General features: G+C 41.0%; 1 protein-coding gene across 1 annotated transcript in view; it reads right to left on the minus strand.

Moving 5' to 3' along the window:
• SPAG17 (sperm associated antigen 17) overlaps positions 1-25,791 on the minus strand; it is a 3,638,922-nt gene that overhangs the window by 2,198,353 nt on the left and 1,414,778 nt on the right. Inside the window, exon 16 of the mRNA XM_044071485.1 lies at positions 9,510-9,568. Coding sequence (XP_043927420.1) covers positions 9,510-9,568 — 59 coding nt within the window. The remainder of the gene's footprint in view (positions 1-9,509; positions 9,569-25,791) is intronic.

Raw genomic sequence — 25,791 nt, forward strand, 5'->3', positions numbered from 1 at the left:
AGAAACTTAGCCAGTTGTTGAAATCACTCATTTTCTGCTTGTACTGAGGTATCATTTTGGGTGATGGTAGGATGATGCTCAGGGCTAGGGTGATACCCACCTGGGGTACATAATCCAAGAGCTCCTCCATGTCTCTTTTCATGTAGTCCAGGGAGGTACGTCTCAGGTCATTCACACCCACATGTACAATGACAGAGTCATATTTGTACCTGTTGTTGAGGGACCTGAGTGCGTGTGTTATGTGGTAGATCCTGGCAACTGACAGGCAGCTGACTATTAGTTTCTCCTTATTCAACCTAGTGAGTGGGACATCAGTGTGCCTCACTATCGAGTCACCTATGACTAGTGTGTTGGGCGTGCTGTTTTGCCTTAGGGGCTTTGGCTGAGTGGCAAACTGTTTAGGAGAGTTATGTGTCTCGTGATTAGTGTTGTTCTGTGGAGGTTGAGTGTGTTTCTACCTTGGAGGCCTCTGCTGTTTGAGTAGATTTTTATTGAGAGCCTCTGTGAAGGTGGGTGTGTGGTTTGTGTTTTTATGTGAAGGCAGTGCTGGTGTGTGTTCTGGAGGGCTATGTGTTCCATGTGGTGTGGTGCAAGTGTTGACCATCACCTCTTGGCTAGCTATTCTGGCCTTGGCTGGAGAGTGCGTGGCTTCCAATTTGGATATATAAGTGCATCTCTTGCAAGTCTGAGTGTTGGGAGCTAAGAAGAGATGGTTGTCAGTGTACATGAGGCAGTCGGTACATTGCCTCAGGATGCTCAAGTTCACCAGGTTAATAGGAGAAAGCACATGGAACTGACCTTTAGACATGCCTGGAGGGGTGGCCATTAACAATAAGTACTGGAGCTGTTTCCTTGTAGAATGTTTAATGCTGGTAGCACTTTTGTTTGCTACAATAATTGCTACAAGAAGTCTGGTAAGGTACTAGACTAATAAACTAGTAAAAGTGCAGGAGAGGAGAGAAATAGCAGATCTAAGAGAAAAATTGAGGAGGAGACTTTTTGGCTCCACTCAGAAGCAATCAGTATCTGGACTAGACTAGTTACAGGAAAGGCAGGAAACAAGCACTGAGCTCTCTTTTTAGGGGTCTCCAACTTTAAAAATTTTAGAAGTAGCACCCAAAGGTCTAAATTCATTGAAGGATCTGGTGATGCCCTCCATAATGAAATCTTGGTGAATATCTCCCTTACCCTCAGAGATTATAATCCTATGCCTTCCTTTCTTGGCAACAGCCTGATGCATGGACTAAAAGGGCATGGATAATTTCTAGGCCTTAGCAGTCTTTGAAGGCATCATGCCAGAAGGACCAGAAAAGTCAGACTGATGGTTCAAGAGCTCCAAAAGAACATCAGTGGAGACATCACACCCAAGCTACAATAAAAAGGGTGAAGTCCAAGATTCCTTGGAAAGCTCTTTAGTGATTTTTTTTCTTCTTCTTCTACTCCTTGGGGATCCACCAAGGGAAGTCTATTGCCATGATCTCTTGCACCAACTCTTTCTTTTTTATGCCTATTTTCAGGAAAGATTTTCACTGACTTTCACAGTCTACTTAAGGTTACGTAAAGAAATGGCAAATGAAATGTGAATTATCATCATGCTGATCCCCTTATCAAAAAACACAAGAAGAAAAGGAGTCATTTATAGGGAATTTGCCTACCACACAAATATTTACCCTTCCTGGCAGACATAAGCAATTAAAAAAATAATTCTTCAGAAAAAGGAAGGGTTCCCAGTGGAGATACTTATCTACCCAAATTATAAGTGAAGCAGACTAATGACGCTGAGTAAATGAGGAGTCTGTCTGAGCATATATGCTGCAAAAATGTTCTGAGATTTATCATACTTGTACATCTCTCTTACACCAACATGTACTTCAGAAGCTAGTTTTTCAACCTTATCATAGTTCCTGTTCCAGTTACAATGCACCTTTGTATCACCTTCATGCTTGTCACGCCTCCCAGTCATAACTTAAGTTATAATTAGATGAGCCCCTGGGGAGGGCTAGAGTATGGCTGCCTACAATCTATCCCTATCTATCAAACAACAGTAAAAATAGGAAATAAAAAATAAAATATAAATCAAATAAAGCTTCTCCCAAAGGTTAGACAGAACAGCACAAAGCAGCACAGGATGGTTTGAGATAAGGTGTAGAGTATGCCTGCCTGTAATCTGCAGCAAATGATAGCTAGATAGGCCCTTGTGAGGGCTGCAGTGTGCCTGCCAACAATATATTAATTTCTATGAACAACCTGTAAAATAAGAGGTAAAAATAAAATATAAATCAAATAAAGCTTTCTTCTGAACAACAGTTGCTCAGGAAACCACAAAACAACAAATAATGGTCTGAGATAAGGTCACTTTACCCATTTGTCTACCGTCGCTTTGTCTTTGCCTATTTTATTTCTCTCATACAAGTATATTCACATCCACCTGTTTGTCTGTGATATAGGATGTGGTTCTGCTTCTGCAGTCTTAGCCTCTTTTCTACACTTCTTTTCCTTTCACCCATTCCTTTCATCACTTCTCTGTGTATAAAGAAAAAAAAGGAAGCCTTATCCCTGCCAGAAAAGCAAAATGGTGCCCAGACCTCCTTCCATCCTTCATCGTGTCCTTTAGTTTGTCAGCCTCCCCCTTTTCCTACTTTCCTATAAACCTCTTTCCTCCTCTTTTATGTATGACGTGAACACCATAGCACTGCCGCTGCAAATATTGTATGGCAATATACATTTATGCAGCACTTTCTGCTTGTTGAGGAATACATTAATTTAACCATACCTTACAAAATATAGATCAGACGGAGTTTTTGAAGATTTACAGAAGAAATTACTCCACCACATATGGGTAGAAGGAGGTAGGATTTCAGATTGACATCTGTTAATAAAAGTATGCTGCACATATTAGTGTTCTCTGTTATCTTAAACAATCATATGTAATATATATAAGCAACCAATCAGGATTGAAAGACTGCGCTTTCTTTACATGAACGTTTCATGAACTGTAACATCTTTTAACACATTCAGCTTTTTGTAAATCTGGATTTGTCTAGTTTTTGTACATATTTCCAAATCTTGCTGTGGCTGTCTGTTAGGCATTGCTTCATTTTGCATTTTGCCTTGAATAGTAAAATATACTTTTCTGTGCCAACACCAAAAAATGCTACTAAAAAATCATATATTAGCAGCTATGTCAGTGGAAAATTACAGGAAAACATTTAAATGCTTACAGTATTTGTACCTTAAAACACACTTTCATTCAGTTTTAAACAAAGCCATTTAGCTAAGTGAAACACTGTCAGTTCTTTATGCATTATGCAGTTTAAAGCAGTTATACAAATAAAATAAAATATATGTATTAGTTAGCATACCATTACACCCCAGCTTGATATTAAGTGTCATAATAAATATTATCAGTGATACATAAAATCTTGAATGCTAACTTTACATTTTATTTTATTCAGACTGATGTAGTAAGTCTGTGCAGTTTAGTCGTCTTTAGTGATGATTTGTTCTCTTTGTTGTAAGCGTGCTCATTTACTGTACTCAAAAATCTGTTTCTGGAATCACTGGTAAAAATGTTTATTATAGTACCTTTGCATAAACAGATTAACACAACAATCGAAATAAATATTTGAATATTAGTAATAAAACCTTTAATACCTTTTGGTATATGAGCAATACTCATGATTTATTAAAAGGCATATCCCACCTTTAATAGCCAGAATGAAACTGAGGGCCATGATTTTTTTTCAAAAAACACTACTCTCATAGCTTTCATTTTAATATATTTGGTCTCAGAATTTTTAAAAGTGTAGACAGTTTTATTTTGCAGTTCTCATGCTGATTTTACTGTTCTGTGCTATGTAAGAATGCTCACTCTTGAAATAATAGTATTACCAAGGTCTTTGTTAGTCACAGTAAATCACCTCTTTTGTTTTACAGTTTTAATGTCTTTCTTTAGTGTTGCTAAATTTTGAATAGACTGATATACAGATGTCACAGGTGCATCAGTTGTTTGATTTATGAGTTCTGTATTTGCATGCAAAATACAGTTCTGGGTGTTTAACAGCATTAATTCTGCAGAGTTTAAGTGATCATGGAATGATTAAGTATAATTTTTGTAGCATTTAAGTGTCAAGTAAAATGCAGTTGCTTTTATCCACTGTTGTGGTGTGCATAACAAAAGGTAAGAGCATGAGACTATGGAGCATGAGATTATGGAAATAATCTGCTTTGACACAGGTTGTTCTTTTTTCTTACCTTCACAAGAAATGAACCACTGATCAGCGCTTCAGAAAGTTTTACTTCTGTCAAGATAGTATCTGAGTTTCCTGTGAACATTTAAAGTATAAAGTATCCCTTCTTCCCAATTTTTAGGTTCTGGAAAGAAGACAGGGAGATGGACAGATTGATTCAAAGTAACTGACACTAGTTTAGGCAGAAAGGAAGGGTTAATTCTTAAGTAAACCCTATCTTTGTGGAAAATGAGATAAAGCTGACCCACCACAAAAGCTTGCAACTCAGATACTCTTCTGGCAGAAGTCAGAGCAATAAGCAAAACTTTGTTTCCATGTTAAGAACCTTGGGTCTGCCTGCTAATTTGGTTAAATGGAGCATGAGTCATTTAAAATTAAGATCATAAAGAGGAGCCACCTATTTTCTAGAAGACTTGGTATGCAACTCATCTTCCAAGAACATTTTTACAAGTGAAAGCATTGAAAGAGTAGGATCCATGGGCAGACATGATTAAGTGGATGACACATATATCTTGATGGAAGGGTATGACAGGCTAGATGATAATAACTCACACAAATAATGCATAGCCAGAAAACACAAGCCTTAAAAGGGTTCTGGATCTTGTCTTGGCCCCACAAGAAAATCTTTTCTATTTGCTAATATATGCTTTTCTAGTAGCATTTTTGTCTCCTTAAATACCTACTACACATCCTCAGAAAATATACTCCTAAAAGATATTAAGACTCTGCCATCCAGGCAGCTAGATGCAGTTGTTTGGAGATGAGATATATAAAACAACCTCTTGTCTTGTGTGCACATGTACAATCTATGAGGAAGCTTGTGGCAATCATCCCTAGCCATTTGCAAAAGAATGGAGAACCACTATAGCATAGACCAGAAAGGACTCACCATAAATATATTTGGAGAGTCCTTCTGAACCTTCAGAATGACCATGGATAACAGTGGAAAAGCTTATAAAAACATTTCTGTCCAATGAAAGAAAGAAAAGGCCTCACTTTTCCAGACCTCTCTGCATGCAATCCTGGGGTGGAATTTTGCTAACCAATTCTTGTGACTGGACGCAAAAATATCTATCTGAGGCATAGCTGTCAACATCTTAATGTAAGAATTAGACAAAATTTAAAATAATATAAAATAATGGGGGATATATATCCAAAAATAGGGACAGATTTTAAATATTGTTCTTATAAACTTAGAAACAGTAACAGTTTTTTGTTAACAAGTATTGTCTGAAGGATATGAAGTCTGAAACTCAATAGTATGTCATTATTTACTGACTTCAGTACTCAGTGATTTGCCAGAAAACCACAAATTGTATGAAGAACAGACTGAAAATATGAGACAAAAACACTCTGCAAAAACGAGAATACTGTAGTCTGCAGTAGGCTCACTGAAGTGAGACATTTTGTAAATCCCCTTGGAGCAGTGGATGACTCAAGGGGTAATGCAAGGAACTGAAAGTGTGATTCAGACACAGAAATCCTTTAGAAACATCTTAAACCTGGAGCTATAGGAAAGTGATAATAAGCATCTTTTAAATCAAATGTAAAATAAATTAAATGAGGAATGAGAAGTAAAATGTTTTGAAGAGATAACATTTTGAACATGGGCACCATCACAAAGTGGTTTTAAAAGCAAAGATCTAGAACTGGTCTTTATGAAACATCTTTCTTTGTCACCAGAAGCATTCTTGAATAAAACCCTTTCTTCTATCTGAGGAGGAAGGAACAGCTCTATCAATCCTTACACCAGCAGATGTTGAATGATGGGGGAGAAAGAGAAGTTTGATCTGGAGGATGAGGAAAAATTGCACTGACAAACTAAGAATCAAACCAAACAAATGAAAAACTTGAGTGGAGATCCAGGTGCCCAAAAAGACCAGCACCAACAGCCAAGATATATCACAAAACAATTTATTAAAATCAACAAGCAGCAAAAATAGCAAGTGATAGCAGTTTAGTACTTTCGTCTAGGTAAAGACTTCTTTAGAACTGCTAGTTCTAAGGTTGCCACCCATCCCGTTGACAGCGGGACACTCACGTGTTGAGCTGCCTCATCCTGTTGCCCGCTGTGCAAAGAAGTGGGACTTGAAAAGTCCCGCTTTTCAATCGCAATGAATTTCCATGGAAAAGCCACAATTACTTCCGGCTTTTCCATGGCAATTCAGTGACGTCATTAACCCAGACCTGCAGGCAAAGCTGCTGCCTGTTAGGTCCGGGTGCTTTAATTCATGCAACAATTGGCTGAAATTTATGAAAAGGGTGTGGATTGGGGCAGGAAGAGCCCTGCAAAGATTGCAGCTGTAGGAGCGCTTTGTTTTAAGTGCTTCTACAACCGCTAAAACAATGACCGAGATTTTTTTTTTCTAATGAGCCAGCAATCCATCCATTCGTCCATCCATCCATCCATCCATCCATCCATCCATCCATCCATCCATCCATCCTTCCATTCATCCAGCCAGCCAGCTGTTGTGTGAGAAACTATGTTAAAATCCAAGATACAAGCATGATAATATATGCATACAATACCAATAGAATTCACTAATGAAGTTAAACTCAGGAATGTAAATTAAAACAAATTATGTGTAAACTCCAGAACATTTAAATCACATTGTATCTGTAATAATCACCCCTCACTAGCAGTTCTAAAGAAGTCTTTTCCTAGACGAAAGTGCTAAACTGTTATCACTTGCTATTTTTACTGCTTGTTGATTTTAATAATTCGTTTGGTCATATTTCTCGGCTGTTGGTACTAGTCTTTTTGGACACTTGGATCTCCACTCAAGTTTGTCATTTGCTTGGATGAGGAAAAATGCCTTGAAAGACAGGGATAGATTCCCACTGCCACCAGTATGCGAGATGAATCACTTTCAGAAGCCATTTATCTGAAACTATCTGTTGTGAAAGAGAGAAATGAAAGTTTAGATTTTTGGGAAGGATAAAAGGCTTACAAGGATCATGAGGGTTTTGAAGATAGTCATTCACACTTATTAGACTCTCCATTTTTTTGGGGGGGGCTCCTTGTTTTATTATGAACCTCTCTGCCATTACTTTTTAAAAGTTTGCTTACAGCAGCTTGATGTTTCTGCTTATTTTGCTTTTTTGCAAAAAGTTGTAGGTATAGCATTGAACCTGTTGACAAACATGAAGAAAGACTGAAAATGTAAGACATTCCCTAAATCAGATTGCCTCTCTCATCACACTTTTTAAATACCTTTGTAGCAGATGGTCTAAAGACTACCTCTCCATTCTAATAGAAAATTCAAAACTTCAGTTTTAGCATCCTTTGGAAGTTTTTGAGTATGCAAAAAAGCAAACCCCCTCATAACAGTTCCAGTAGAAGAATGACATTAGCTGAAGCACATTTCAAAGAGTGAGTAGCCACTTGGGACACAGAAGCAACCAGATCAGGGAAAATATATCACAGTGTTCCTCATACTCTCAAATGAGGCAAGCATAGACTAAGATATGAGCCTGACAATTGAGAATTCTAAAAATAAGAGTTGCAGAAGAATTTACCTTTTCTCAAATCTACCCAAAACTTCCCAATTCTTGTCAGAAGGGCAAGGATTGACATAAACCAGCTGTTTAGCAGCAGATAGGTTTACCAAAGAATCACTGCTGGGTCTCATATGGGGTTAGAATATAAAAAATTCTGACTGAGGAACTTTATACGATCTATCTGCTTTCCTCAGGGCAGCAGGCTGTCTGTTAAGCAAGTTACTGACTGTAATGAATACATCCTCTGAAGGTGCGAGAAAGCACAGTTGTGTAAGTTTTGAAACCTCTTTTTGAAAAATTCTGTGCTTGAATTAATAACTAAAATCATTAAAGGAAGAATGGTTTACATACTTCAAGTACAGTGTATGAAAAACAAACAAAATTCAATCCCTCACAAGCAGGGCAAAAGGAAGTAGCAGAAACTATTAAAAAGCACAGTTGTGTAAGTTTTGAAACCTCTTTTTGAAAAATTCTGTGCTTGAATTAATAACTAAAATCATTAAATGAAGAATGGTTTACATACTTCAAGTACAGTGTATGAAAAACAAACAAAATTCAATCCCTCACAAGCAGAGCAAAAGGAAGTAGCAGAAACTATTAAAAAGCCTTTTTTTCCACAGGAACAAGCAATCCCAGCATGAAACCCTAGGTTTGGTAATATAACAGTAAACAAACTAATAAATACTCGATTGATATTCAGCCAGACAAAAAATCACAGAAATGTTGCAAATTTAATTTAACTCTAAAAGCCAATGTTTAATTCAAATTGTTGTATGGTCCTCCAAACCAACAAAATCAACTGCATCTAGAAAATTTCTGCATGTACCTCACTAGACATCTGCAAACAGCTGGAGAGACCACTGAGGTTTTCCCACCAAGAAAATACAGGGCCTCCAAAACATGACTTAGATGGACAGACTGAAATCCCTGGCACTGCACTCTGCATCTTATAGACTGCTGAGAAGCAATTTGTGCCTGGCCAACAGAGCATTCTCAGACCCTGCCCTAATGGAATTGCTACACATCCGCAAGTCAAATGTGACAAGATTTATTCACTCCAGGGATCTTAACCCAGTCTGTGACATTAACAGAACATGCTGGAGAGACAGATACGTCTCCCAGAGATTGCTACTCCACTGGAATAAACTCTCAATTCACATGAAGCAAAGCTCTTCAATGACTTTATTTACATGATCCTTGGACAATTGGATGGGAGACCATAAATTCACCCCAGGAGTGGCAGCTATGTCCCTCATGGACAGGGGACGTTGGTGCTGATCATCGACTTGTGCTGCAGGTAGACCATCCAACATGGTCAGTTTGGGAATACGAGTATAACACGGCTAGGCTTCTAAAGGCTCTAGCCCCATTAGCCTAGTACCTCCTATGATCTTATGATTTAAAATATACTTACAAAATAATTATGACTGCATATAAAAGCAAACATCTAAAGCAGCAGTGCATATAGACACATGGAGTTAAAATAGAAGAAACCAAAAAAATAGCATAAAACAGTATTCTGAATGAAACTATTTTCTAATAACTATTCTGTTATGCAAAAAAGGCATCTTAAAATGTAATAGCAACTATTTGAAGTTTTGTGTACGAGACTAAAGTTCAACTGCTTAGATAAATTTAAAACCTGGGCTAATTTGCAAGACTCAACTGATGTCTTATACCATAACTCTCTGAAAGACGATCTAGCATCATAAAATACATTTGCTTTTAGAGAATGTTTAACTGAAAACAATGTCTTACCTTAGTATCACAAGAATCCACACACATTTCAGTCTCTTTTTCTTTCTCTTCAAAGTGCACTGTAATTTGAATTACAGATACTTTAACAATGATGTTACTGTTTATGAGTGGTAAGAATTATTTCATAGTGATGCATGAAAACTGTATACCTAAACTGTGTATAATAGCACTAGAAAAATATAATACAGTAATTGTTATGATTGTCACTACTGATATGGCACCACAACCCCATGTGTAAAATGGGAAAAAGGGGTTGTGGACGGATGGATATTAGGTTTAATTGTCCATTTAAGTAAATAGACCTATTTCATCAACTTTCAGGGTATCTGCTATCCATTCTCTCCACCCAATGTAACCCAGAAAGCTATAAGACATATCATCCAGGAGTACAAAATTAAACCAAGTAACACACAACACAAAATTGTGCCGGGAAGGTTTACTACTTGGCCAGTTGCATTACTACCTATACTTAATGGCACTTCTTGGGTTTTGTCTCTAAGCAGCTTAATCCTATATCAATATACATCATACCACTCACTAGCATCTTTACATCATCTCATGACAGCTTAACTGAGGAGAAAGGATTCTATCATGTGCTATAAATAAATAGAAAAGCACCTGCATTACTCTAGCACCCTCTGAAAAAAACATGATTTTGATTCTCACATGGGGTAATTGGCAAGGCTTAAAATGGTCTACATGGGCAGGTATCCTAGTACTAATCTATGAACCTTCCAATTAAAGGAACTGTCTAGTAATGCACATCATACAGAAATAACAATGGTGTGTGATGGTTTGCTTTGATGTTGTCATTCTGCTAGAAAGTTGAAGCTGGTGTCTCTTTTGCCCCCCTTCCACCGCTAATGTTCCATCAGTGTTGTTGATCTTTATTCATTCATTACTGATGGGTGTTGGTTCTGTCCTCAGAACAGAATCAGCCGTTATAATAATCTTGCATCAGCCAAAAAACTCTAGAGGTAAGATTTTGCCCATAGTGCCCCTCTTTATATTACCTCAAATTGAGTTTGCCTGTAAGGAAAGAAGAAAGAAAGAAAGAAAGAAAGAAAGAAAGAAAGTAAGAAAGCAAGAAAGCAGAGGCTTTATCTGAGCAACTTTCCAATCATAAGCTAAGACCATATCTAAACCTCCAGGAGTCTTTCGGAGGGGGATGGTGGGTGGGTTGTAATGAATGAATGAAGATCAACAACACAGATGGAATGGAACATTATGGTAAGAACATAACGTCTTCAATGTCTTCAAAAAAAAAATACAGTATTTAAATTGATTTTAACTGTGTGGAAGGAATATTAGCTGAATGGGAAGTTAGTCAGTGTTTGCTGAACTTTGTTATTTGCTAGTAATTACAGGTGTGGGGGTAGTCACATTCTTTGATTTCCTGTCCTTGCCTATTTAAGTGGTACAGTGTGAAATATTTTCTGCTTAAAAACCATTCGGCTAAGAACTTGCTATATTCAACTGGACGTATAAGAGAATTTAAGTACCTTTATCTGCTCTTTTTTTTCAAAAAAATACAGTATTTAAATTGATTTTAACTGTGTGGAAGGAATATTAGCTGAACTGGAAGTTAGTCAGTGTTTGCTGAATTTTGTTATTTGCTAGTAATTACAGGTGTGTGGGTAGTCACATTCTTTGATTTCCTGTCCTTGCCTATTTAAGTGGTACAGTGTGAAATATTTTCTGCTTAAAAACCTCAGCTTTGGCCGGCTAAGAACTTGTTATATTCAACTGGACGTATAAGAGAATTTAAGTACCTTTATCTGCTCTTTTTTTTCAAAAAATACAGTATTTAAATTGATTTTAACTGTGTGGAAGGAATATTAGCTGAACTGGAAGTTAGTCAGTGTTTGCTGAATTTTGTTATTTGCTAGTAATTACAGGTGTGGGGTAGTCACATTCTTTGATTTCCTGTCCTTGCCTATTTAAGTGGTACAGTGTGAAATATTTTCTGCTTAAAAAACTCAGCTTTGGCCAGCTAAGAACTTGCTATATTCAACTGGACGTATAAGAGAATTTAAGTACCTTTATCTGCTCTTTTTTTTCAAAAAAATACAGTATTTAAATTGATTTTAACTGTGTGGAAGGAATATTAGCTGAACTGGAAGTTAGTCAGTGTTTGCTGAATTTTGTTATTTGCTATTATACCATGACCCCCCCCCCAAAACGTGCACGCTGATTGGCCAGCGTGCACATTGTAAATCGAGTTATACTAATGGAAAAAGGTCCGGTCGCTCGGACTTTTTTCCATTAGTATAACTTTACTTTTAAAACACTGTCTCGCTATGTTAAATGGGTTTAACATAGCGAGACAGTTTTAAAATAAGCAACGGAGATCTCCGTTGCTTATTTTAAAGCTGTTTCGCTATGCTAAACCCATTTAACATAGCGAGACAGGTTTTTAAAAAAAAGCAACGGAGAAAGCAAGATCTCCATTGCTTTTTTTACTGTTTTGCTATGTTAAATGGGTTTAAAATAGCGAGACAGTTTTAAAATAAGCAACGGACATCTCCGTTGCTTATTTTAAAGCTGTCTCGCTATGTTAAACCCATTTAACATAGCGAAACAGTAAAAAAAAAAAGCAACGGAGATCTTGCTTTCTCCGTTGCTTTTGCCCACAGCTCTGATGTACTGCACAGGCGAGCAGTACATCAGAACTGCTGCGGATGCCAGACATCTGTGGAAGGGCAGTAAACAGGCATTATACTATGCCATTATTTAAGAAAAGTAATAGTTTCTTTTCTTAAATAATGTCATGGTATAATAGCAATAACCCACTTCTGGGTGTGGGTAATGCTGTATTTACCCACGGTTGGCTTTGTTTGGTCCCGAGGGCGAACCACGCCAACCGTGGGTAAATCCAGCATTACCCACACCCAGGCGTGGGTTATTGCTATAGTAATTACAGGTGTGGGGTAGTCACATTCTTTGATTTCCTGTCCTTGCCTATTTAAGTGGTACAGTGTGAAATATTTTCTGCTTAAAAACCTCAGCTTTGGCCAGCTAAGAACTTGCTATATTCAACTGGATGTATAAGAGAATTTAAGTACCTTTATCTGCTCTTTTTTTTTCAAAATAATACAGTATTTAAATTGATTTTAACTGTGTGGAAGGAATATTAGCTGAACTGGAAGTTAGTCAGTGTTTGCTGAATTTTGTTATTTGCTAGTAATTACAGGTGTGGGGGTAGTCACATTCTTTGATTTCCTGTCCTTGCCTATTTAAGTGGTACAGTGTGAAATATTTTCTGCTTAAAACCTCAGCTTTGCCCGGCTAAGAACTTGCTATATTCAACTGGACGTATAAGAGAATTTAAGTACCTTTATCTGCTCTTTTTTTTCAAAAAAATACAGTATTTAAATTTATTTTAACTGTGTGGAAGGAATATTAGCTGAACTGGAAGTTAGTCAGTGTTTGCTGAATTTTGTTATTTGCTAGTAATTACAGGTGTGGGGGTAGTCACATTCTTTGATTTCCTGTCCTTGCCTATTTAAGTGGTACAGTGTGAAATATTTTCTGCTTAAAACCTCAGCTTTGGCTGGCTAAGAACTTGCTATATTCAACTGGACGTATAAGAGAATTTAAGTACCTTTATCTGCTCTTTTTTTTTCCAAAAATACAGTATTTAAATTGATTTTAACTGTGTGGAAGGAATATTAACTGAACTGGAAGTTTTCACTCTGCTCTTCAGTTAGTCTCACCCACCCTCCCTGTTTTTGTTTTGGTGTTAATCTTAGTGGCCTTGCAACTGCCCGCTCTCTTGTAAATTTGTGTTTGGATACTCCTTCTGGGCCCATCTCATTTGCTCACTCAACTGAGTGCAGTGAGATCATATTCTGATTTCAGGCACTCCTACTGTGTACAAAGAGAGCATCTGGGAAACAGAAAAAAAAAATTAAGCTTGTTTCCGCCTTTCCTGTTAAGTGGTATAGACTATTTGTAGGCTTCTGAGCCCCCAAGCCCTTCTGTGTTGGAGGGAAGCCTTCTAGCTTAGTTTTTTTCTTATAACTAGCCAGTTTTCTAGTTTCAGCACTCAAATCTGTTTCTTTGATCTCAGCACTTGTTCAGAAAAAAAAAAATTTCATCTGCTTTTACTGTACTTGTGTTTCTACCTACTTTTTTACTTTTGCATCATCTTAAAAGTACTCAATTGCATTTATTACTGCTTGGTGTAACTCATTCTAAGCCTTTTGGTTTAAACACTTGGGCTTCGGACCAGTTGTTTTGCACTGAGAGGGTTTGTGGTCTGCACTGTAGTGGCAGAACAGGTAGCTTACATCCTTCTAGGTTGGGAACTGCTGATTGAGGGCTCAGTGTCTGTTATTCTAAAAGTGTATTAATTCTGGTTTAAGCACTTGGGCTTTCAGGCCAGTTATTTTACATTAAGAGGGTTCGTGGTCTGCACTCTTGTGGGAGGAGAGGCTGGACTCTGCCCTTCTGAGCTGGGAATTTCTGGTTGAAGGCTTATAGTGCATGCATATCTGAACTGCGTCTTACTGAAGTTGGTGCGCCTTGTTTGCTGTGGCATAGACTGGATTCGGGCCTGCTGGATCTAGCTTTGTTTGTGTAACTTGAGCACTAATCCAGGCATTCTCTAAATTACTCAATTGTATTTATTACTGCTTGGTAGTAACTTGATTAAAGTGTAGCTATCATTCTAAGTCTTTTGGATTAAGCACTTGGGCTTCAGACCAGTTGTTTTACATTAGGAAGGTTTGTGGCATGCACTGTGGTGGCAGGACAAGTAGCTTTCATCCTTCTAAGTTGGGAACTGCTGATTGAGAGCCCAGTGTCTGTTATTCTTAAAGTGTATTAGTTCTGGTTTAAGCACTTGGGCTTCAGGCCAGTTATTTTACATTAAGAAGGTTTGTGGTCTGCACTCTTGTGGGAGAAGAGGCTGTTCTCTGCCCTTCTGAGCTGGGAATTTCTGGTTAAAGGTTTATAGTGCCTGAATATTTAAACTGTATCTTACTGAAATTGCTACACCTTGTTTGCTGTAGCATAGACTAGATCCAGGCCTGCTGAATCTAGCTTTGTTTATATGCTTGTTGTTTGTTTGCTTGTTATTTCCCTGGAACGCTAATTCCACCTAATACGGCTTCTCAGCTTCTGTGGATCACTAGTGATATCTGCATTGCTTACTGTACTTATTTCCTTGTTTCACTTGAAAGAAAGTTACTGTTTGTCGTTTTGCATTTAAGTTACCTGTAACACATTGCACTTAAGTTACCTGGCACTTGCTCACTAAAGCAATTATATAAGTCAGCACTAAAAATTAAAAGCACTACACCCTCACTCCCCACTGGCCCTGGTTTTCAATTATTAAGGAATTCCCAATATTATTCTAGCATGTCCAAAGGTCAGTTGTCAATCTCCTCTCCGGTTCAGCTGGTGAATCTGGGAATCTTGAGGCAATGTTACAACTGCCTCATGTACACAGACAACCCTCTCCTCCTCCCAACAAATTCCAACACATGTGAGAGATGCAACCATATAGCCAAACTAGAGGCTAAGCTCTCTCAACTCAGTACTGGCATAACCAGTCAGGAGGAGAAGGAAACCACACTCACTACAATTCCAGTCTCACATAGACCTACCACGACAGCAAACCAAACACATAATCACACAAAAACATACTCGGAGGCTCTAAATAAACATCTGCCGAAGCAGCAGAGACCTCCAAAGCAGACACCCAAGCAGCCGCTACCCCAAAACAAAACACGTGCAACACATATCTCACAAAGCCAGTGTGCCAAACAGTCACAGCCCTTAAGACTAAACAACACACCTGATACACTTGTAATAGGTGAATCTATCGTCAGGCACACTGACGTCCCGCTCACCAGGCTGAACAAGGAGAGGGTCACGGTGAGCAGCCTGTCGGGTGCTAGGATCCACCACATAACACAAGCACTCAGGTCACTCCAAGGCAAGTACAAATATGACTCAGTCATTGTCCATGCTGGTGTGAATGACCTGAGATGTACCTCCCTGGACTACATGAAAAGAGACATAAAGGAGCTCTCTGAGCATGTAGCCCAGGCCGGTATGACCCTGACCTTGAGTAGCATCTTACCCTCACCAAGAATGATGCCACAATATGAAGACAAGATGATCAATTTCAACAATTGGCTTAAGTACTGGTGTCATTCAAAGGGGATCCAATGCCTGTCAGCTTGGGATGATATGCTCGACAAGCCACGATGCTTCGCTAGGGACGGCTTGCACCTGTCACCCCTGGGCTTTCGGATATTGGCAAAGGCTCTTGCTACCCCCATAGTGCCTTAGGCAAGGCTCAAAAGACAAACCCACCTCCATAGGTATCACAAGGGATAAGAAACTAAGAGTAATGCTACTCAATGCCAGAAGTCTAAACCTCAAGATGCACGCACTCAAAACTCTCCTTAGCATGGAGAACATCGATATCTGTGCAGTAACAGAAACCTGGTTCAGGGCTCCCGAGAGCACCCCAGCACTACCAGGTTATACCTCATACCATGCTTTTCGGCCCCAAAACATGGACCGAACCACAAAAGGAGGGGGAGTATCGATATTCATCAAAGATACCCACACCTCCAGGTTGGTGGCAAAGCACGAAGCATCAGAGACTATCCATGTGCAACTAACAGTGGGTAAAACTGCCTCCCAGTTTATAGCCTGCTACAGACCACCCTCCCAAACCCAGGAACCCCACTCAGCCTTCCTGAGAACACTGGAAAATATGAAGGTCTCTCCAAACACCATTCTATTGGGCGACTTCAACTACCCAAACATAGACTGGGAGCATAACTCTAGCTCCAACACCCTAGCCCAAAGGTTCCTAGAATTTATAAACTCAAATGCTATGGAACAACTTGTTACCACTCCCACAAGAGGGGAAAACATACTGAACCTGATCATCACCAACATGGGGACTCTATGCTCCAGACCAGAAGTGTATCCCTCACTGGTAAGATCAGACCATAAACTAATCTCACTGGATATTCACATCCCGACCACACCCCCTGCCCAGAAAACCACAGTGAAAAACTTCTCTAAAGCAAATTTCACACTCCTCAAAACTGAGGTGGAATCCTTCAAAGCCCCCGGGCCTGTGGAAAATACGGCCCAGACCACAGAATCCTTTATAAAGGCATTCTATGAACACCTTCAGGAATGCATGGATCATGCGATCCCAAATAAAACCAAGACCCAATCCTCCAAAGGCAGACGTCCTGTCTAGTGGACCCCAGCCATAAACAAACTATACAATAGAAGGAGGAAGCTACTAAATGATAGAGCAAAATCCCAAAAAGGGAAGGCATCACTGATCAGTATTAGCAAAAAACTACGGGCACACATAAAATTGTCTAAGGCCAGCTTCGAGAGAAAAATTGCACAGGACACTAAGGATAATCACAAGGCTTTCTTTAGTTATGTTAGGAACCTGGGTGGTAATTCCCAGATATGCTCAAAATTAGTCCAAAATGACAAAAAATACACCGAACCCACAGACATTGCCAACATCCTAGCTGACAGGTTCAGCGCAAACTTCTCCCTCCCCACCAAAAGGGCAAATATCTATCCCACAGAGTGCTGCCCCCCTGACATCTCAGATGCTCAGGTAAGAGCCGCCCTCTCCAAAGCAAAAAACACAGCATCAATGGGACCAGATGGTGTCCCAGGCTGCATCCTACATGAACTCCAAGAAGAGCTAAACCCAAACATAAAACTACTGTTCAATCTCAGCCTTACTACAGGATATGTGCCCAAAGAGTGGTGTACAGCAACAGTGGTCCCTCTCCATAAAGGTGGTGCCTCAACGGATCCTGGAAACTATCACCCCATAAGCCTGACTAGCTTGGTCTGCAAAGCTATGGAAAGGATCATCATGGACCTCATAAATAAAGATATTGGGGACCTACAAACACTGGATCCTACCCAGGTCGGCTTTGTTAAGGGCAGAGCCTGCCTCTTAAACCTGGTTGATTTCTTTGAAACAGTCACCAAGGCCACTGACGAGGGGAAGGTGGTCCACACAGCCTACCTGGACCTCACAAAAGCCTTCGATACAATACCCCACTCGGGCATTATAGATAAGCTCACCAGCTTAAATATAAACCCCTATGTCACTAGATGGATTGCAAACTAGCTCAAGGACAGAACCCACATGGTTAGAATTGCTGGAGCCATGTCAGACTCCAAACCAGTTACAAGTGGTGTCCCACAAGGCTCAGTCCTGGGACCTCTCTTGTTTGGTATATATTTCTCGGCGGTACAGGCCAACACGGAAGGACTGTGGCTGACCAAGTTCGCAGATGACTGCAAACTGGGCGCCATAATCGACTCTCCAGTCGACACAAGCATCCTCCAAAAGGGCCTCATAGAAACAGACAACTGGTGCCAGAGCCATGGCCTCAAGCTAAATGCCACAAAGTGTATAGTCATCCCCTTTGGCAAAAACAAACTGCCCACAAATTACCACATAGGTGGTAATCCATTAAGTACAGAAGAAGTAATTAGGGACCTGGGGACCCAAGTTGATAGCAATCTCTCATTTGACAACCACGTGGCCAAAGTGGTTAGAAAAACATTTTATATAGCCCACCTAATCATGAAGGGATTCACATCTAGATCAGGGGACGCCATCGTGCCTCTTTACTCATCCCTCATCAGGCCCATAATTGAGTACAATGCCCCTTTTGGGATGTACCTTACCAGACACCTGCAGCAACTGGAAAGACCCCAAAAGTACCTCACCAAGGAAGATCAAAGGGCTCAAACAGATGCCATATGCTGCCCGGTTAAAGAAACTCCAGCTCTACTCAGTGGCATACTGCCTGTTCAGAGGCGATCTGTGCCTGACGTATAAAGCCATGTCCAACCCGGAATTAATGGACATGCTGCACCTCAGAAAATCCAAATCCCATCGAGCTACGTGCTCGAGAGACTTGAACCTCAGCACTGAAATAAATAGGACATGCTGGAGGGATAGATTCATAACCCAGAGGCTCCCTTCACTCTGGAAAAAAATCCCAGTCCAGGTTAGGCAGAGTCCCTCATTGACTCTCTTCAAGAGGAATCTTGATGAGTGGATGGGAGATCGTAGGTTTACCCCGGGTATCACTTCTGTGTCACTGTTAGACAGAGGCACAGTATACTAACCTCGAAAAAGGGCATAGCAAAATAAATTTAAAATGGGTGGCGAAAGCCAAACACATTCTGGCTACGCTTATAAATGCCCTAGGGCAGATAGCCTAGTATGAACCTATGAAGCTATGAATCTGATGTTGTTAATCTTCATTCATTCCTTACTGATGGGGCAGAGTCCATAGCTACTATGTTTCCTGGGAGCCCCTATGGAAGAATATTCCTGAGTACGACTGAACTAAAGGAAGCTCTCCCCTGATGACCATATCCAATTTGTAATGAGTGATAAAGGTATGAGGGGTAGACCATGTTGCTGCCACACAAATGTCACCCATAGAAGCTCTTGCATGGAAAGCAACAGATGTTGCGACTGATCTGGTTAAGTGTGCTTTGACTTTAGATGGTAGGAAAGCTTTGTTCCATTGATAAATGAAGCAAATGCAATATCTCAGCCATTTAGACAAAGTAACTTTGGAAACAGGTCTCCCCAATCTTGGTCCTGAGAATAATAGAAATAACTGGTAAGATTTTCGTAATGACTTATTTCTGTTGAGATGAAACAGCAATTGTCTATGCACGTCAAGCAAACGTAGTGAATATTCTCCTTTCTTAGAAAAATTTGGAAAGAAAACTGGTAGATTTATAGTTTGATTAATAGTCAAGTCTGAAATAACTTTGGGTAAAAAAGAGGGGTTAGTCCGCAGTGATACTCTGTCCTTATGGAACACTATGAAAGGATGTTTTATGCACAAAGCTTGCAACTCAGAAATTCCTCTTGCTGACGTAATGGCCACCAAGAACAAAGTTTTCCAGGTTAAGAATTTCAGATTGCAACTGGCAGCAGATTCAAAGGTGGGACAAGTCAAGGATTGCAGAACTAATGTCAAACTTCAGGGCTCGATCGGTTGTTTGAAGGGGGGGGCCTAATGTGTGCAACTCCTTTCAAAAATGTTTTGCAGAGGTGGTGTGAGATCAAGGAAGATTCTTTGAAACCATTATGGAAATTGGAGATTGCCACCTAGTGTACTCGAATAGCTGAAGCTGCAGCTCCTAAATGAAGGAGGTTAGATAAGTAATCTAGCACCATAGTAAGCGGGGCTGAAAAAGGGTTTACTCCCTTTTTACGAGACCAAATTATGACTCTTTTCCACTTGCTTAGATAATGTTTCCTGATGGATGGTTTATGGGTAGCCAGAAGAATGTGGTGGACAGGAGAGGATAGGTTGCTTTGCCTGGCAATGACTGGAAGTGGAGGAACCAAGCTGACAGCTTGAGGCTCGATATGTTCAATGTATCAACCCCTGTGGGTGCGACAGAAATTCCGGAGTTGGATCCAGAATCCATGGTTGAAGTACTAGGTGACGCCAAAGAAAGGGAAACCAAATTTGTCAGGGCCAGTAGGGTGCAATGCGAATTACTCTGCTTTTCAATCAAAGAGCCTTCTTTAATAACTGTGAGATCAGAGGAAGGGGAGGGTAAGCATAAAGAAGTCCCATGGGCCAATCATGTGCAAGACCATCCCTCAGGGATGCCCCCTGTGGGAGAATTAGGGAAAAGTAGCTAATGCATTTGTGATTTGTGGGTGACGCAAACAGATCGCAGCAAGGCTGGCCTCAGTGACTGAAGATTTCTGCCACTACGACAGGATTGAGGGACCACTCATGAGGCAGGAGAATGCATCTGCTCAATTTGTCTGCAATTACGCTGGAATCCCTGGGAATGTGCATTGCTTTCAGAAAGCAGTTGGAAGCGATCACCCATTGCCAAATTCTCATGGCCTCTCGACACAACGGGTAGGACTTGGTTCCTCCTTGTTTGTTGATGTACCAGACTACTGACATGTTGTCGGACTGAATGGCAATTGTTCCTGAAGGGAGAACAAGTTGAAATGCTTGCAACACTAGAAACACTGCTCTCAGTTCTAGAACACTGATATGCAGGTAGTCCTCCAAGGGTGGCCAAGTGCCATGGACTGTCCTTCCCTGAAAATGACCCCCCACCCTATCAAGGAGTCGTTGGTGGTCACTATGGCTTTTGACTGAGATGGGGAGAAAGGGTGACTCCATAGGTGCTCTTCTGGCTTCATCCATCAAAGTAAATCTTGTTTGCACGTATTTGTTATGCTAATTTGAAATGACATAGGATGAGTCAAAGGGGACCACTGCATTAGTAAAAGCCACTGTAGGAGTTTCATGTGTAGTCTTGCCAGTGGAACTATTGTTACTGATGCTGCCACTGACCCTAGTAGTTGAAGGATTGCCCAAGCTGGAGCTTTGTCCTGACAGAGTATCACCCGGAGTTGAGATCTGAGTCTTTCCAGCCTGTGGAGTGGGAGGGAGACTAGGCCAGACTGAGTATTGAAATTTGCTCGTATGAACTCCAGTCATTGAGAAGGAGTCAAATTGCATTTGTCTTTGTTTACTGTTATCCATAAGTGTTCCATTAGTTGTAGAGTATAATGAGTGGCTGAAACCAGTAGATAATTGGTTGGGGAGGTGAGGAGCCAACTGTCTAAATATGGAAACACCTGGAATCCTTGCAGTCTCAATTGAGCTGTTACCACTGCCATGAATTTGGTGAACACTCTGGGGCTGTAGACAGACCAAAGGGCAATGCTCAGAATTGGTAGTGACTGGCTTCCAGCCAGAAGTGGAGGAATATCCAGGAGCATTTGTCCATTTTTATGTGGTAATATGCATCCTGAAGATCTATCAAGCACATCCAATCACTTTTCTCCAGAAAAGGAAGTATAGATTGAACCGTGACTATCCGGAATTTTGTTTGTTTGACAGATTTGTTTAGGATGCTGAGGTCCAGAACTGGCCTCCAGTCTCCTGTCTTTTGTGGCACTAAAATGAACCTCAAGTAGAATCCAGATCCTTTGTGGTCTGGTGGAACAGTTTGGATAGCTCTTTTTTGAAGCAGCTTTTGGATTTCTTGAACTGCTACTTCCCTTTGACTGTGTGGAATGTTGGAAATATGCTTTTGCAGTCTTGTGTAAAGGTTGAAAGGGATGTGGTAACCTCTGGCAATTATCATCTGCACCCAAAGATCTGTGGTTATCATTTGCCAGGTAAGGTGGTGCAGAGAAAAGTGTCCCCCAACTGCTTCCAGAGGTAAGGAGTCAGGCTGCTCTTCAGGAGTGCTGATAGGGTTGTCCAGAGAAGGAATCTCTGGATCCCTGATTACATGGATACTCTCTGCCTCTGAAAGGGCATCTTCTGTTTGAGTTCCCCCCTCTGGACCCTGCGATTTCTTGTACTACATCTTTCCACTCCTCTAATTCCTAGAATAGGGTCATTGGGGGGTGGAAAAATGTACACCTACAGCAGACAAGGTCTTACCATCCTTTTCACACCTGGCTAAAGTGTCTTTTACCTTGGAGCCAAAAAGAGAAGAGGCCTCTAGGGGGCATTCAGGAAAGAAGGCTTAAAGGGATCCCCAAAAATCACATAAGCACATCCAGGCATGACGTCTCGTGACAATGCCTGCACCTGCTGCTCTAGCCACCACTTCAGTAGAAAGAGAAATCAACCACATAGAGGAGATAGAGATAAATTCCAGGGTGGCAAGCTGTGAGGCAACTTTGTCACTTACCCCATCAGAAACTGCTCTTGCAAGGGTTGCTGAGAGTTCTGAGATTAGATCTCTCTGAAGCTGGGTAAAGTGTGCAGATAGTTCAGGGACTGAATGGTGAAGGTCACAGAAGAGTACACCCACTTCCCTAGTCTGTCTATTGCCTGAGAATTCCTGTTAGGGGGATGGACATTAGAGGTCTCCTCGATGAGCTCTTTCTTAGTGGCCGCCACCACAACCATAGCATCTACTGGCAGGCCCTTGGACCAGTGTGGGCTGTCCTCTGGAGGAGAATTTTGTCTTGGCGCTGGGGGATAGATTCAATGGTATCAGGACTCTTCCAGTTGTACTGCACAATGAGCTGAACCACATCATCTGCAGGTGGGGTCACCCAAGAAGTAGAGGGTTGGGCACAGAAAGCCTGCAAGAACACAGACTCCTCTGAGGAAGGGGTGGTGGACTTCCAGTCCCCCTGATGGTTCAGGATCTCCAATATGTCTCCAAAGGAGACATCCTCAGGGGGCAACCATAGGGACCCTTCCCCTTCATCGTAGTCTGTATCTTTGATGAGGGATTCTTCAATGGAATCCACATGCTTCCTCTTGCATGATCTCTTGTGAGGTATCTCCTTGGTGGAGACATCTGAGGAGGATTCTGCAGAGTGGGTACCTTGTGGAAGGATGTCTTGAGGTTCCCATGCCTTGTGTCCATGTATATATGGGTCTCTGGCACCAAAGGGACCAGCTGGGAGCCTACAGAGGCAAGTGCCCTCTCCATCACCTGGAAAGCAGGTCTGCCCAAAAAGGGATGGGAGCCCTAAAACCGAGAAAGACCACCTCAGGACCGGGGTCACACACTGTTCTGACAAACCCACTCCTAGGGAAGGAGTCATGAGAGGACCCGGTTCCACCAAAGCAACCAGAACTGTAGTAGATGGTGCCATGGAAAAAGCAGGCACCACTCTAGTGATCATGGTTCTGACAGACCAGTGTCAATCCCGAGGATGACCTGGCTCCGGGTGAGTCGATGGCCAAAGGGTAGACTCTAGAGCTATGGTAAGGTCTACCAAAAGAGCTAAGAAAGCTGGGATCGGAGTTGGCATCGATGTCAAAGGCTCCAATACCTCCAGGGAAGTCAAAGGAGGACAGTATGTGGGAGTCCATGGAGAAAATTCCTTGGCTCTGGGTGGGACGGCATTGGAAATCCTCCGGCCGCCAGGAGCTGATCCACAAGCCTCAGTCCTTCCAGTTCTGAAAGGGGGAGTCAGGATCCTCTAGAAAGAGGCTGCAATACTGGTCAAAAAAATGGATCCACTGATGGGGAATATCGAGTCTGAGGGATTATTTCACCTTTCGGTACCAAGGTCAAAAGACCAGCATGGGGTGGGGGGGGGGGGGGTGACTGGTGCAGGAATTACTATTTTTGGTGTCGAAAGAGAAGTTGGTATTGTTGTCACAATCAGTGTCATTGTCAGAATCTGAGGAATAGGTGCAGAGGGCGGCACCATAGTCAGCTGCTGAGGTGCCGGAACCGAAGATGGCACAATGGTAGGGGTTTGAGGCCCCAGTACCGAGGATGTTGGTGCCAATTTTGAGATTTTTGCTTTCGGCTCTGTCAGTTTAGATTCAGTGGTGTGAGAAGATGGTAAGGATTTACTCTTCTTTTTATGTTCTTTCTTTGGAGGGGATGAGCCCTCCACCTCAGAGATAGCCACTGCGAAAGGAGATTTAAGGAGACCTTTAAGCATAAGTGTATTCTTACATTCTGAAAACATGTGGGAACTAAATACTTTACAAATGTCACAAAGGGGTTTCACAGATAGGTGTGGTACCCCGAGACAGTAGACACAGAATGTATGGCTGTCCACATTAGGCATTTTCCTATCGCACTAATCACAGCACTTAAAACCAGTTGTACTTTTTTTCTCAGACATAGTGGCACAAAAAAATACAATTTAGCCACAAAAGATAAAACAACCAAATGCAGAAAACATACTTTCAACAACAAAGAAGAAGAAAGGAGTTGTTTTATAGTAGAGGGGAAAGGAAAAAAATGGAATACCAACAATGGTATTGGGAATTACCTCAGAGGTAAGAGAAGGCCTGTACCAGCAATGGTACAAAGACTACCAAACTTGGTAAAAAGGAGGAAGGAAAGAAAGAGAGGGACACTTACACAGATAATCAAAATGTATGTGACTAGCAGTAGGCTAACTAGGTATATGCAAATAACAAAAAGGAAGGTTTAACAAGAGACAGAATTCAAAAAATGTTAAATGGCTGAGGGCTAGCCTGACACATCTTTATTCCGTATGCGGCAAACGAGATCTGAGGTAATATAGAGAGGGGCTGGCTCGAGCTTGTTATAATGGACGATTCTGTCTGGAGGACGGAATTGACATCCATGAGTAAGGAATGAATGAAGATTAACAACATTAGATCAGAAGTTAAGGGGAACCAGTTGCCCTTACCAAAAGGATCAGTAATAAGTGGTTTGAGATGTACAATCTTAGGTAACACAGCCTTGCACTGATGCAAATTACTTTAGAAGTTCATAGGTTCATAGATGTATACAATGCTAAAGACTATTAGAGCCCTTAAAAGCCTAGCTGTCCAAACCAAATGTGACCCACAGAGTTGATTTATATTTGATTTATAGAGGGTGAATTACTGACTGCCTCTGTCCATCAGAGATATAGAAGCCAAACCAGGGGTGAATTTCTGATTACCCATCCACTGGTCCAAGGGATAGGGAAGAACTCTGCTTCACACGGATGGGGAGCCTGTTCCAGAGAATCTGTCTCTCCAACATGTTCTATTTATGTTGCAAGCAAAATGTAGGTATTTTAATCTAGTAGTTCTGATGCTGTTTGCTTTGTGGATGTGCAAAACATTCATCAAAACAGGGTCTAGGATGCCTTGTATGCCTGGCACAGATCACCTCTCAGAAGTCTGTATGATACCAAGTAAAGAGACAGGGTTTTGAGGATATTAGCATAAGACATTGGGTTTACACCTTGTATTCTTTTTGTAAGGAACCTCTGTAGATGTTCCAGTTGCTGCATGTGTCTGCTCAGGTACATGCTGAAGGGTGCATTATACTCTATGGTGGATCTGATGAGGGCCAAGTAGTGTGGTATGATGACCTCTCCTGACCTAGATGCCATGCCTTGCTTATATGTTAAGCAACATAGAAGGATTTTCTTATTACTTTGGACACATGTTGGTCAAAGGCTAAGTTACTATCTAAGAGAGTTCCCACATTTCTTGCTAGTGAATCAATTATTAAGGATGTTTTATAGATGACATAGTAATGTGGGGTGGCAGACTTCTTGAAAGGTACTATAATGCATTTCTTAGTATTAAGTTTTAAGCCATGGCTTTGGCACCATGCATTTGTCTGTATTAGACCTTTCTGAAGGGTGTTCTCATCTTGGGAGCATTCAGTGCCTGCTCCCAGTTTGCAATAATTTGTGAACTTGGTTAATTAGAGGCCTTTGACATTGGTTTTGACACTGGAGAATCAGAGGCCAATAAGGAGTGGTCTTAGCACAGAGCGTTTG

Source organism: Protopterus annectens, chromosome 5.part0 (assembly GCF_019279795.1).
Source record: "Protopterus annectens isolate FY-2018-M chromosome 5.part0, PAN1.0, whole genome shotgun sequence".
Classification (NCBI taxonomy): domain Eukaryota; kingdom Metazoa; phylum Chordata; order Ceratodontiformes; family Protopteridae; genus Protopterus; species Protopterus annectens.